This window comes from Xylocopa sonorina, chromosome 11 (assembly GCF_050948175.1).
Source record: "Xylocopa sonorina isolate GNS202 chromosome 11, iyXylSono1_principal, whole genome shotgun sequence".
In the NCBI taxonomy this organism is placed as follows: Eukaryota; Metazoa; Arthropoda; class Insecta; order Hymenoptera; family Apidae; genus Xylocopa; species Xylocopa sonorina.
The window spans coordinates 11,285,992-11,299,283 of NC_135203.1; the positions used below are offsets into that span (position 1 = coordinate 11,285,992).

The following is a 13,292-nucleotide window of genomic DNA, read 5'->3' on the forward strand; positions in this document are numbered from 1 at the left end:
CTACAATTGTAACATAATTTTAAAAGACTATAACTGTTACAATACATCACAGTATCGTTTAATTTCTGCATGGGAAATGGACCATTTTTTCAAATATATAATATTTGTGTATATTTGTAACAGTAACAGTAACCTATAAATTTGTGATACTTAGTTCTTTAAAGTGTTTCGGATATGATTACAATGTTTCAAATATTTCAAAGACGCACAAAACATTATAAATTATTTAATATAAAAATGTTTTTAAATTGTCGAAAAAATTATTTCTGTTGTTCATCATATAATTTCTCAACTCTAAACAATAAAAAGCCAGAAAATCTTTATCAGCATTTATATTCAAAAATTTTAGCTTGTGGTCCTATAACAGTTGCTGATTACATGAAAGAAGTTTTAACTCATCCAGCTACAGGATACTATATGAATAAGGATGTTTTTGGAAAGCATGGTGATTTCATAACATCCCCGGAGATTACACAATTATTTGGAGAAGTATGTAAGTTTCAGTTAAAAATGTACAAGTAAATTATATGTATTGCATTGCTTCAAAAGAAGGATGAGTCATTTGTATTTCAATGTTTATTTTTTAGATGATAGCTGTTTGGATAATACGTGAATGGCAAAAAATTTCAAAGGACCCTTTTCAAATTGTTGAATTAGGTCCAGGTAGGGGTACCTTAATTAAAGATATACTGAAGGTATGCGTGCTTAATATTTAACATTCAAATAAAAATGACGAAAATATCTCATAAATATACTGCCATTATATGTAGGTATTTAAGCAATTTAGGATCTTGAACAATACATCAGTACATTTGGTAGAAATTAGCCCTACCCTCTCTTTAATTCAAGCAAAGAATTTGTGTAAAACAATTAAAGAACATGATATATATACACAGTTAAACGAAGCTCAACAGAATTCTATTACCTACTATAGAGAGGGTACTACAGAGGATGGAGTAAAATTATATTGGTATCACTCTATTAAGGATGTACCTAGAAATTTTAGTATCATTTTAGCACATGAATTTTTTGATGCATTACCAATTCACAAATTTCAGGTATATTAACCATAAGTATTACTTAAAAATAATTGATTAATACATGTTATTGTATGAATAAAACAATTTTTAATTTAGAAAACTGACAAGGGATGGTGTGAAGTTTTGGTAGACATAATTCAAGGAACTAAAGAAGAAAAATTGTGTTATGTGTTGTCAAAAACACCAACCCCTGCTACTATTTACATATCAGTAAGGTTTTATATGTTTCACCTTTCAAAATAAAATAATAAGTGATTAAACACACTTGATCAATATTTTACAGAATGATGAAGTAAGAGAACATGTTGAAATTAGTGCAGAAAGTTTAGCAGTGGTAGATTATATAGCAAATTTTTTGTGGCAATGTGGTGGATTTGCCTTAATTTGTGATTATGGTCATAATGGTGATAAGACTGACACCTTCCGTGGATTTTTTCAACATAAAGTACATGATCCGTTATTGTATCCAGGAAAGGCAGATTTGACAGCTGATGTTGATTTTGCAGCTATAAAAAAAGTTGCAGAGAAAGATAACAGACTAATAACTTTTGGACCAGTGACACAAGCAAGCTTCTTAAGAAATCTTGGAATTAACATAAGACTGCAAATACTTTTACAAAATGTCACAAAAGAAGAATTGAAGTGCTTAGAATCTGGATATCATATGATAATGGATGAAGATAAAATGGGAGCACGTTTTAAAGTTTTATCCATGTTTCCATCTGTCTTGAAAGAATATCTAGAGAAAATTCCAGTAGCAGGTTTTTGTTAAATACAAATTTTGAGTAATGTTATACAAATAAATAATTTATATATAAATATGTATTTAATTATAACTTTTTATTTAAAAATTTCATATTTCTTCCATATTTCTGAAAATTTTAATACCTTTTCACGTTGCTGATCAACATTTTCTTTTCTTGGCTTTCGCCATATATCGTAATCTAGATTTAACATTCCGCCTATAATTTCCTACAGTAAATGAAACATTTTAAGCTGAACTACTTTCCACGGGATATATAATATTATTTACTTATATATAGTTTTTTAAAAATTTACCTCTGCAAAATTCTTTGGAAACATACGCTCGTCTTCGATAACGTGAGCATACCCTTTGTTTGTTTCAAACTCCACCATAAAATAGGACAGACCATTTGGAACAACTTGACGAATATCTTTGTTTTCAAGATTAACGACTTTTTTATTCATTGACCATTCCATTTCGCATTCTAATAAGGCTTTCTATTAAAACATTAAGTACAATGTTCAAATATATACAAATATCTCGTTTGTCTCTACTTACCTTAAAGTACATAGGTGCTAATTCACCAATTTCCTTTGATAGTGGAACACATTCTAATTTCATATGTGAAAATTTGTAACGCTTTTTATAAATCTCATAGAATATTGGATATTGATTTTGATCGCTAAACATCTGATATAAAGCTCGTTTCAGCATCTGAAAACAATTATTAAAGAAGAAAATTACATCATTAGGTAACAATATCTTTCTATAATACCTTCAACTTTTCCCAAACATTTTCATCCAATTGTAGCTGACAAGCAACATGATAAGTTGGCGTTATTATACAATGTCCAACAGTCAAAGAAGTAAATCGAGGAAGACTTAAACAAATTTCAGAATCCATTGTAACAATCATATGTTTTAACATGTATTTTGAATCAATACACCAATAACAATTATCCAAACTTTTTGACAGACGTTTGTGCTCTTTAATTGCAAGCGAACGATTTTTTTCATCGGATTTTGCATCTGACTTAACACGTGTGATGTTTTCCTCAAACATGTCATCCATGTCCATATTCTACAAACCATTTCACATATTCATTAATCTGTGATATTTGTTTGAAGTACATTTTACACATGTGACATACCTTACTAGCTACTTTAACAAATGCTGCATCATCTTCATTTGTAGATCTTCCTCTTTCTTTGTGAAACTAACCAAATAAAATTCTATTATTATTTAACACATATATAAGTAAACGTATTATTTCAATATATTTACCAATTGTTCCAATGAGTATTTGTCGTCGTCAAAGTAGTGACGCACTCTTTTCCCAGATATATGTGTGTCTGCACTCTTTCGTTTGATATTTTGAGAAGATTCTCTAGGTTGACTACTGGATTCCAATGGTCGCGTAATACCTATCATTCATTTTATTAATATAAACAGACATATTTCTTGTATACAGTTATTTACACAAAGTTTGACAAAAGTTGTATTTCTAGTATACCTTTAGCATCAGTTCGTGTAAGAATAACATTTTCAACCTTTCCTGTATCATGTACTTGAACATTTTTTGCAATTTCTCTAGCATTTCTTAATTGAATTTTTAATTCCTCAGCAAGTTCCTACAAAAAATAACATGAATTTTGTAAGAACAGCACACTTTTTAAAATAAATATATGCGATGCCTCAATATACATATAACTTACCGTGTTACCCATTATTTCAGCTTTGACAATCCTTGCTCCCAACTTATTCATTTCTGCTTCCGTCAAACCTTTCATTTTCGACATATCTGAATTTAATTGTAACCAATATAATTAAATAACAATATCATTTCATAAACTAGTTTTACGTACAATACTGTACGTCAACACGACGATGACAATGTGTATAGTGACATGAATGTATAGTACTTACCTACCCGTACTAACTTTATTCGTATTATTTAAAATTTCAGGTTAAAATTTTTAAAATATAAACACAAATATAACTGTAATATATCACTACTTGAAAAATTGTAAATTACAGGATAGGAAATAAAATTTTATAATAATAAATAAAAATAAAAGTTGTTAAAATGCGAGCGTAAACAATGTATATAGCCGTTGAAAGAAATTTATAGTCTTTTTAAATTGTAGACGATAGTTCTCTTCTAACTATAGTTTGAAATATTACATATGTAAAATATGGAATATTTTCTTGTTAGCTGTATACGACAGTACTATACTATACATAATTTACCAATCAATAGCGACTACGTAGTTACCGCGTAGATTTTGCCGCGCAAACGTTACACACACAATCATCGCTTATAAAATAATTAGTTTAATATTTCTTGGCGATTTTCTCATTGTAAGTTAATTCTGTCTTTTATCTTTCATTCTTCCTATTATTTTTCTTTTTACAACGGTGACGCGCGTTAAAACAGATAACACTTCGTGTTGATCTACAGAAAATGTTTGTTGCTGTTTCACAATTTATTAATAGTAATTTCGTGATCAAGTAAATAAATTTATGTAATAAAAAACATTCTTTCTCTAATAGAGCACGATATTAGCTATTTTAGCGTTATCTTACTTTGTATACAAAATTATATTAAATTGAACGATTACCAATGATCCAATTGATGAATATTATCAGAGTGAAATTTCGCATTAATTGAATAAGGTGCCACTATACTTCGTTGTCAAATAAGAAGTATTATAAAATTTGCTTGTTACAAAGGAATAGTATTTTATAATCTTTTTATTATTCCACCTTTATCAGTATGTAACTTTTATCTATTTATCTGTATACGTATCTATATGTACAATACATTTCCGAGTTTTAGATAAACTTATAGAAAATGATTGAATCTGATCAAAATGACAAGGAAAGACAAGATGAAATTCCGTCTTTAAATAATTCTAATAATTCTATACATACAAGTGAACCTAAGCAAAAAAGGTTACGCGAAGAAACCTCAGAGAATGAAAAGTTTGATCCGCCTTCCAAAAAATTATGTTCGTTTGTTGATGAAACAATGTCCACAAATAATAACATTGGAAATACTTCGGAAGTAAATGGTATTTCAAAGGAGGTAAAAGAAAATGCAAAGGATATAAGTGGTGACAATAAGGAAGATAAGATTAAATCATTGTCAGAAGATAATAGAAATGAAATTGTGACCGAGACGGATGTTGCAACATCTAAAAGTAGAAATGATACATTGATTAATAATGATGTCGCAGTTGAAGGAGATACAACGCCTAATATTTCAACAGACATAAAACAAAAGGTAATAAATTATTTACATATTTATTGAAAATTTAATTTTTAAAGATTTTTTAATATGGTCATACCTTTATTGTTTACATATGTAAAAGGAAAGCATATCTGTAGAATCTGCAATAAATGAGAATGTAGAAGGTGCAATAGTTAAGGAAGAAATTGGCAAAGAAAAAAAAGTGGAAGAGAAGCAGGTGGAAGAACAAGAGAAAGAGGAGAATGATCAAGGCGCAGGGGAGGAAGAGGAAGTTAGCATCAAACCAAAAAAGAAAAATAGAAAATCACAAATTGAGAATGCTGAAGTAGTAGAAGGTTTAGAACTTTCAGTAGAGTGTGCCAGTGATAAAGAATCTTCAAGTGTTTCTGAAAATGAAGCTGAAGAAAATAAGGAGCCCAAGCCAAAAACTATAATTGTCAAAGCAAAACCTAATGATTCAGAACTTGATATCAGTTCGTCTGAAGCAGACAAGTCTGATTCACAGGATGCATCAGAAGTAAAACCCAAGCAAACTACAAAAAGAGGAAAGAAAAAGGGCAGAACATCTTTCAGTAAAACAAAAAATACGGATTCAGAGGAAAATAATGATGATGTTTCGGATGAAGATTATAGTCCAAAAACTAAGAAGAAACTTAAGAAAGTAATGACAAGTAAAAAAACTACAGAATCAAAAAGAGGGCGTGGTAAAACAAAGCGAGAGGTTAAAAAATTGCTTGAAAAGGAAGATGAGGAAGATGAAAATTCTAATATAACAACAGAAGATGTGAGAACAGAAGAAAATGAATCTGATATGGAATCGGTAAAAAGTAAAAGTAAAGATGAAAGTGATAATGAAGACACTTCTAAAGATAGGAAAAGAAACAGAAATACAGTTAGTTCAATAATATTTCAATATTATACATCAGATCTTTCTATAAATGTATTTGTGCAAAATAATATTTCTGAATTCTTTTATAGAGACCTGAAGATGATAAAAGAATACAATTGTACAAAAAATATATTAGAATTGCTGGAATATATGTAAAATCTTATAATGATCTTTGGGTTGATTGCAAATCACATGCTGCAAGAATAAGATGTCTCAAAGCATTGCTAGAGAAAAATGGAGTTAATGGCAGACCAACTGTAGAGAAATGTAAAAAGGCTAAAGAAAGGAATGAAAGTTTGAAAGATGTTGCAGAATTAAGTACAAGCAATATTATTTCAGAAGGTTTGTAATTTTATAGAATTTATCTGGGATATCAATAGTAACTGTCGTAATAATCAATTTTAGGACGCGTTACACGTGCTCAAAGAAACAAGGATTCTAATAGGGAATCAATAAAAACTTCGGAAACACCTACAAAACATCGTGAAGCACGTAATACATTTAAACGCGTTTTAAGCGTTGTTGACAGTGATTCGGAATGAAGCATTATAAACTTTTGAACAAATGTGTGAAAAAGTTTGTAACACGTATTGATATTAATTTTTTACTTACCTTAGTATATGGTAAGTATATATTTTTTCTATTTTATCAAAAATTTGCACAGGTATATGTTTATGTCCTATATATCTAAAAAAACCTGATAATCAATGAATTTAAACATCAAAAATAAGGATGTTGCGCTATAGCATTTTTGCTTAAGATAATATTTTGAAATATTTGAAATAGGCGAAAACTCACCTCTTTAGATTTAGTACATAAAAAAATTGTATATTTGAAATTATTTTGTATCCTATTGGGTACACTTGTTTGTATGGAATGTGGTATTAAAATTCTTTAAGTTATAGTGCTTGAAATTAATTGTACAAAAAATGGATTGAAAACAATAGATACTTAGTTACCTTGGTTGGATCATGTACAGTAGGTATTGGTTAATATTTTTCTATCAAATTCTACACAAATTATGACACTGAAATATGTCATTCTTAAATATAGCAAACATTTGTTTCACATACTACTGGTAATTGGTAATAATTTGATGTAAGTTTTTAGGATACTTTCCAGATAAATGCATACTTTCTCTCTAAAAACAGCCAGTGCATTAATAAAATATTTTAACATAAGAGTAAACAAATTATGGTAAAAATAAAATTGTTCTTATTATGCTCTGACTCTTCTAATGAATGTTATAATTATTAAAAATGTCAAATATAAGTATATAATGAATATTTATGAAAGAATGATATAAATACTTGGTAAAAATATATTTTTGTACACAACTGTGTAAAATGTTTTCTTTTAATGATATACATTTTATACTGACAATATGTACAAAATATTAAAAATACAATGTATTTTATAAGGTAGCAAAATTCAAGATATATAAAATGGCAAAAAGTTGTTAAAAATGGAATAATATTAATATTTCCTAATCTGCTACTTATTTTGTAAATATAAAAATTTTGAAATACATTCCTTACTACATAATATTTTTTTCTCTTTAACTGCAAACTTGCCATTTAACAAATTTTTCTTACAAATGTAGCAACAAAAACAAGTCCCTGTTGCATGAAAATTTAAATCTTTAACAGGGATACCTTGTTGATCTGCAGCAATTACCTTTTCGCACGTGTTACATGTTTTTGCATATGTTTTTTGATAACATAACAGACACAGTGGACGATCGTTTTCTGTGATGTATTGTTTTCCAGCCAATGGAATATCGCAATCCCAACAGCAAAAATGTTTTACGTGATAATTTTCACCTTCTGCGACGGTATATTCTCGTACAAAAATAAGCTGTAAAATGTAATAAAAGTAATATGAACATTTATTGCATGCTATAAAAAATGACGTAAAATTTAAGACAAATTTTGTTAAATATACATAACATGTATGTACTTACTTCATCACACGCAAAACATCTAGGAATTCCTAGAAGCTTCGCTAAATCTCTGCCACAGTATAATTTGTTTTTGTAATAAAAGTAGACTAAATCTACCAGTAGTTCATTACACATATTACATGTGAAACATCCTGGATGCCATACTGCGTTTTTAGTTCTTTCCGTAATTATAGCAACGTCACCAACGTTGATTGCTTCTTTGCATTTATGGCACTTTTGTAACTTACTAGAATCTATCATTAGTCCTTCCATGGCATTTCCTACATGTTCGGTGTGTGGAGACCTCTGCTCCAATTGCTTCGCAATAGCAACATTCTCATAAGGAAATATTTGATTATGCAATTTGTCAGAGTAAATAACCGTGGAAGGTGTTACGAAGCTATTTAATTTTCCTTCCTGATTGTTAATATTAGGAAACTGTAAATGTGTTTGTGATGATGAAGCCGATGAAGGCAATGAATTTTCTGCAGTCTTCATGGGAGTTATTAATTTACTATTTCTTAATTTTTCTGAATTATAACTTTGCATTGGATCCAAAGGACCAGATTGAACTATGTTTGCATTGGGCTTTATTATATCTCTTTCAACTTTTATCGGTTCAAAAGTTTGCTGTTTATCTTGTGGTGAAATTAACATATTAGAAGGATTTTTCATGACACTAATGCTGGCTGTGTTGCTAGATCCTTTATTATTATTTGTAGAAATATTTGTATTTGGTGATCCAAAATTATTATTTTTGCTCGACGAGTTATTTAACTCAAAATTTCTTGCATAACTGGGAGTACCATATGCTACCTGTTGTTGTTGTGCTTCTTGTTTACTATATTTGTTTGTGAGTTTCTCTCGTATGTACATTAAACCTTTTTCATCTAGCGTGCTTCCAATGATATCATTTGCATGCACTGTACTAGATGGTAATAAAGCATCTGCTAATATAGCTTCAGCAACATCAGCATTATCGTTAATTAATTTTGATTGCAACAGAGTACTAGATGGATTTTTAAGCATGTCCTTATATGCTTCTTTATAACATTCTGATGGCAATATAACTTCAGAATTAACACTCATCACTGCATCATTTAAATGCTTTGAATTTTCAGCTGTTGGAATATCTGTTGTAATATTCTGATTATTACTATCAATTCTTTTCACATAAAAATCTTTATTGTAAAGGTTATCTTTAATTGGTTCTGATTTTACGATGCCACTATTATTACTGACTGTATCATATTTCTCAAAAATCGGTATACTTTTAATATTACTAGAATTACTTGTACCCAAAGGAGCAGAAAGCTGTTGCATATTTACGTAATTTACGTAATTTTTTGGTGCAAAGCTACTTGGTGTACGTAATTGAATAATGTTTGATGGTGTGTTTAATTTATTTTGTGGACTAAATTGTTGCATATCAGTTGCATTCACAGGTGTGACTAATGATCCATCAAATGGACGAGCAGTTAGTATCTATGACAAAAAAAGTATTGCAAATAAAATTTAGTCAATGATTAAGCGCGTGTTGTAGTAACTTACCTTAGTCACTGTTCCTTGACCTACATATTTTTTTATATTCTCTAAATAATTTTCAAATTCTTTTTTTTCTTGGTCACTTAATTTATCGCAAATTTTATAATCTATATCATGAAGAGGTAACTGTTTTTGTAACAGTTGTCTTCTCAAAGCTGCACCAGCTGATCCTTTAATAGGTAACTTTTCTATGGGTAAAGCTTTCATATAGTCTACAGCAAGTTCTTTTGTTGTATCCGGTGGTATCCATTCAAATGCTTCCTCTGCATGTTCTTTTCCATTATTTATATGTAGTACTAAACATAATTTATTATATTAATATTATATATGGCATATTCTGATATTAATCATACTTACAAATTGGTTTTTTCTTATATCTTTTTGTGGTCCCAAACAACAAATCAAATTGTGGAAAATCGTCATCATCGACATCATGATTGTCTTTGCTACATTTGCAATTTTTGCAAATTTTTCTCCAAAAATGTAAATCCAAACCTGGGCATGTTGCTTTACAAACAACACAAGGTGCCCCAGCACCAGCTTCATGTGCCAGTCGGGGCTGAATAGAATAGGTAAAATAATTCAAAAACAACATTTGAGTAATAATAGAGGGAAGAATTAAGTTTGAGGAATTTATTAAAATTTGTTGTTATTACTAGATAAGAATTATAGCTCTTGTGAAAAATAATAAATATATAAAATAAATAAATATATTAAAAAAAAATATTTCTGTTTGGTATACTTTGAAGTTATTCTCTTGAATGCCTACCTTTCTTTTTCGATTTTCCAATTCTAACAACCACTTTGGACGATCACTTACATCTGTGTCTGTCATTTTCAATTAATTCTTTTTGATTTCAGTATTTATTGTAACAAAATTTTCATACCAAATAATGTAAAAATTGAAAAAGTAGTCTTTACGTATAATCGCTTGACACTTCGATAAACGTGTGACTCACCACTATGGCTCACCAAAGACCAATGCTCATACTTCCCCTTCTACTATACATACTCAGTGCTAAGTAGGGCCCACTCACATACAGAAATTTCTTAAAAATGTTTCACATATACATACACTATGTATGAGTTTACAGTGAAGTCAGCAAACGTTATCATCCTATTATGGATACAATTTTACTTCATTTTTCGATCCATATTACTCTTAATTTATTTTCTATATGAAATATCTTCTTCCCTAATTTGCTTAGAGTATTCAATTAAAAAAAATTTGGATATAAATTTTATTGAAGAATCAAAATTTATATCGTAATCTGAACACCACTGTTTTATCAGTCAGTTACACGTGTTTATATATGTATAAAAACATACACACATAAATGTATGTTGGAATATTGTAGATCCCTCTATTACTTAAATATTTTCTAATCTATATATCAGATAAAAATTCTTATAGACTGAGCGGAAAGGTTTATTTGAACATGGCTTCAGTTTGAATTATTTACCTTATTTTATTGGATGATAATATTCTGTATATATATAAATGTACAAAAAAAAAGTTGAACAATAATGAAGTGTCAATTACCTCCATTAAACTTTTTAATTAATTCCAAATGCTATGTCGAATTCTTCTTCCGAAATCTAAAACGAATACCGTCACTTAGAAATAAATATAAACATTTATTATAATTATGTTAACAAACAATACCTTTTTCTTTTTTAATTTTTTAATTAGCGCTATATCTTTGGCTAGATCTTCGATATCTTGCGCATTTATCTTTCTTTTTTGCTTTTTCTCTTTCCGTGTTTTGCGATCTTCATGCTTTTTTTTCTTAGCTTCAGACCATGGTTCAGTTTGCTTGTGTTTGCGCTTTTGTAACTTAGGCCATACTCCGCTATTTTGAAAGATCTTTAATTTTTCTAAACGACTTTTTTCTTTTTGTTTATTTAAATATTTAATCGAATTGATATCAATATCTTCTCCATGAAAATTTGATATGTCCCTTGTCTTAAGTTCAGGCATACGAGGCATTCGCAATAACCCAAAACCCATTGCAAGCTTTCCCAAATCAATATCCTTTAGCCTTAATATTAAATTGCATTCATGTTTATTGTATGCTTGTACATATGATACAAATGCCCTATTAGCTTTATCGAAAAGAGAACGATCTTGCTTTTGCAAATCCCTCATGCATTTTAAACATTTTTTATATGAAATTATAGATGGTTCTAAAATTATTTCTTGTAAATCTACTTTCTGATTTCTTTTAATAAAATCTACATATGTGTCTTCTGTTTCTAAGAGAAATAATAATGCATTTCCTTCATTGCCAATTCTAGCAGTTCTACCACATCTGAGAAAAGTAAACAATAAAGTAGAATAAAATTATAAATGGCAATAAACTTTAAAGATAAAAATATTCTTACCTATGTACAAAACTGCTTGCTGAACAGGGAGGATCATATTGTAATACCCAATTCACTTCAGAAATATCAATACCACGAGCCATGACATCGGTACAAATCAAAATACCATTTTCCGTCCGTCGAAATTCATTAAATACTTTGTACCGTTTATTTTTCATTTTACCATGAATTGCAAATATTGGCATAGATGGCAAAATTCTAAAAAGTAATTATGTACTACAATTTATTTTGGCAAGAATATATCTTACTACTGTCTAGTAATATAACTTACATTTGTATAATGTGACTGAAATAATCAACACATGCACAGGTAGATAAAAAAATCATATATTTTAAATTAATGCCTTTGCACTGAATAAAATCTATCATTATAGATAATTTATACTCAGCATTTACAATAGTATAGTTATTTTTTAAATTTGTTGGTGTAGAAATATTTGGTTTCTCTTTGACAGTTATCAGAGCTGGGTTTCTAAGTCCAGCTCTTATTAATTGTTGCAGTTCCTTTGTTTGAGTTGCAGAAAATAAACCTGTTCGTCTAAGACGTGGTAAATAACTTAATATCGTGTCTAAACTTGCAGAAAAGCCTAAATCTAACAATCTATCAGCTTCATCTAAGATTAGTATTTCCTACAAATAATTATTTTGCTGGTCATTAATTAATGAAATATATTGTCATAAATAAATGTTTGATATTTCAAAATTATGGTTACCAAAAATTTTACACACGCCGCCAAGTTTATACTTTTGCAATTGGACAACATATCTTCTAATCTACCAGGTGTTGCTACGACAATGTTTGCCCCTGCTTTAAGTCTATCAGCATCTTCTGCAATTGTTGTACCACCAACAAGTAACACTTGTTTTAAGTCAGATATATTATTTAAAAACTTTTGTAAGACTTCACTTATTTGTATAGCTAGTTCTCTAGTAGGACTAATTATTATTGCTCCAATTTCTTTGGGTTTCCATTTTTCTTTTCTCCTCTATTGCAAATACAATATATTGTATAAATAAACATTGCTAAAGAAAAGATAACTGTAAATTTCATATGATACCTGTAATATTTCTAATAATGGAACTAGAAATGCAATTGTTTTTCCACTCCCTGTTACTGCCTCTGCTGCAATATCTTTTCCTTTCAATAATAATGGTATAGATGCTGCCTGTATATAATTTGAAAGAATTGTATTATGAGTTACACATTTAACTATAACTTCTTTATTAAAAGTATAAATGAATATTTATTGTAGATTTATGATTTTTGTTACAACATTTTACCTGCACGGGTGTCATGTATGGAAATTTTAATTCTTCAATGGTTTTCAATACAGATTTGCTTAAAGGTATCTCCAATTTTTCCCAATTTTGTGTTTCCATTATAACATTAAAAATTTCGTTTACTATTGAAGAAAAGAAATTAAAAACTGTGTACGTAAATGTCTTTTTTTATAAGGTTGTGATTGTTATAGGTTATGTTTGCAACATACCG

At 29.0% G+C, this 13,292-nt stretch overlaps 5 protein-coding genes across 6 annotated transcripts; 2 read left to right on the top strand and 3 right to left on the bottom strand.

Moving 5' to 3' along the window:
* The first annotated feature begins 112 nt into the window (after positions 1–112).
* Positions 113–1,837, top strand: LOC143429232 (protein arginine methyltransferase NDUFAF7, mitochondrial). Its single transcript, XM_076904741.1, has 5 exons — positions 113–489; positions 588–695; positions 771–1,058; positions 1,137–1,250; positions 1,324–1,837. The coding sequence occupies exons 1-5, from the start codon at positions 175–177 to the stop codon at positions 1,810–1,812; spliced, it is 1,314 nt and encodes a 437-aa protein (XP_076760856.1). The 5' UTR covers positions 113–174; the 3' UTR covers positions 1,813–1,837.
* A 29-nt stretch (positions 1,838–1,866) lies between these two features.
* Positions 1,867–3,572, bottom strand: LOC143429236 (CWF19-like protein 2). The gene is made up of 8 exons (XM_076904747.1): positions 3,502–3,572; positions 3,300–3,417; positions 3,071–3,210; positions 2,937–3,002; positions 2,561–2,866; positions 2,344–2,499; positions 2,100–2,282; positions 1,867–2,012 (listed from the first exon to the last, which is right to left on the bottom strand). The coding sequence occupies exons 1-8, from the start codon at positions 3,550–3,552 to the stop codon at positions 1,881–1,883; spliced, it is 1,152 nt and encodes a 383-aa protein (XP_076760862.1). The 5' UTR covers positions 3,553–3,572; the 3' UTR covers positions 1,867–1,880.
* Positions 3,573–4,007: 435 nt separating this feature from the next.
* On the top strand, positions 4,008–6,832 carry LOC143429235 (uncharacterized). 2 transcript variants are annotated; one of them, XM_076904746.1, is made up of 6 exons: positions 4,044–4,147; positions 4,340–4,462; positions 4,626–5,072; positions 5,161–5,931; positions 6,018–6,270; positions 6,334–6,832. In XM_076904746.1, the coding sequence occupies exons 3-6, from the start codon at positions 4,641–4,643 to the stop codon at positions 6,468–6,470; spliced, it is 1,593 nt and encodes a 530-aa protein (XP_076760861.1). In that variant the 5' UTR covers positions 4,044–4,147; positions 4,340–4,462; positions 4,626–4,640; the 3' UTR covers positions 6,471–6,832. The 2 variants fall into 2 exon arrangements, with proteins under 2 accessions (XP_076760860.1, XP_076760861.1); XM_076904745.1 differs by lacking the exon at positions 4,340–4,462 and having other exon boundaries at positions 4,008–4,147.
* A 401-nt stretch (positions 6,833–7,233) lies between these two features.
* Positions 7,234–10,911, bottom strand: Tes (testin LIM domain protein). Its single transcript, XM_076904742.1, has 6 exons — positions 10,879–10,911; positions 10,185–10,532; positions 9,773–9,974; positions 9,422–9,711; positions 7,892–9,355; positions 7,234–7,785 (listed from the first exon to the last, which is right to left on the bottom strand). Exons 2-6 carry the CDS (start codon positions 10,248–10,250, stop codon positions 7,423–7,425), a joined length of 2,385 nt encoding a protein of 794 aa, XP_076760857.1. The 5' UTR covers positions 10,251–10,532; positions 10,879–10,911; the 3' UTR covers positions 7,234–7,422.
* LOC143429234 (ATP-dependent RNA helicase DDX55) lies at positions 10,864–13,258 on the bottom strand. Its single transcript, XM_076904744.1, has 7 exons — positions 13,082–13,258; positions 12,859–12,966; positions 12,514–12,786; positions 12,072–12,430; positions 11,801–11,998; positions 11,082–11,727; positions 10,864–11,014 (listed from the first exon to the last, which is right to left on the bottom strand). Exons 1-7 carry the CDS (start codon positions 13,178–13,180, stop codon positions 10,973–10,975), a joined length of 1,725 nt encoding a protein of 574 aa, XP_076760859.1. The 5' UTR covers positions 13,181–13,258; the 3' UTR covers positions 10,864–10,972.
* Positions 13,259–13,292: the final 34 nt, after the last annotated feature.

Coding starts and splice junctions, on each gene's coding strand:
- LOC143429232 (XM_076904741.1), top strand. CDS start 175: ATGATTACAATGTTTCAAATATTTCAAAGACGCACAAAACATTATAAA. Junction 696..770: donor TAATTAAAGATATACTGAAG/GTATGCGTGCTT, acceptor CATTATATGTAG/GTATTTAAGCAATTTAGGAT. Junction 1,251..1,323: donor CTGCTACTATTTACATATCA/GTAAGGTTTTAT, acceptor AATATTTTACAG/AATGATGAAGTAAGAGAACA.
- LOC143429236 (XM_076904747.1), bottom strand. CDS start 3,552: ATGAATAAGTTGGGAGCAAGGATTGTCAAAGCTGAAATAATGGGTAAC. Junction 2,500..2,560: donor ATGTTTGGGAAAAGTTGAAG/GTATTATAGAAA, acceptor AATTGTTTTCAG/ATGCTGAAACGAGCTTTATA. Junction 2,013..2,099: donor TTCCAAAGAATTTTGCAGAG/GTAAATTTTTAA, acceptor CATTTACTGTAG/GAAATTATAGGCGGAATGTT.
- LOC143429235 (XM_076904745.1), top strand. CDS start 4,641: ATGATTGAATCTGATCAAAATGACAAGGAAAGACAAGATGAAATTCCG. Junction 5,932..6,017: donor GGAAAAGAAACAGAAATACA/GTTAGTTCAATA, acceptor ATTCTTTTATAG/AGACCTGAAGATGATAAAAG. Junction 6,271..6,333: donor AAGCAATATTATTTCAGAAG/GTTTGTAATTTT, acceptor AATCAATTTTAG/GACGCGTTACACGTGCTCAA.
- Tes (XM_076904742.1), bottom strand. CDS start 10,250: ATGACAGACACAGATGTAAGTGATCGTCCAAAGTGGTTGTTAGAATTG. Junction 9,975..10,184: donor TGGAAAATCGAAAAAGAAAG/GTAGGCATTCAA, acceptor TATTCTATTCAG/CCCCGACTGGCACATGAAGC. Junction 7,786..7,891: donor GATGTTTTGCGTGTGATGAA/GTAAGTACATAC, acceptor TACATTTTACAG/CTTATTTTTGTACGAGAATA.
- LOC143429234 (XM_076904744.1), bottom strand. CDS start 13,180: ATGGAAACACAAAATTGGGAAAAATTGGAGATACCTTTAAGCAAATCT. Junction 12,967..13,081: donor CATACATGACACCCGTGCAG/GTAAAATGTTGT, acceptor AATTATATACAG/GCAGCATCTATACCATTATT. Junction 11,999..12,071: donor TTCAGTCACATTATACAAAT/GTAAGTTATATT, acceptor ATTACTTTTTAG/AATTTTGCCATCTATGCCAA.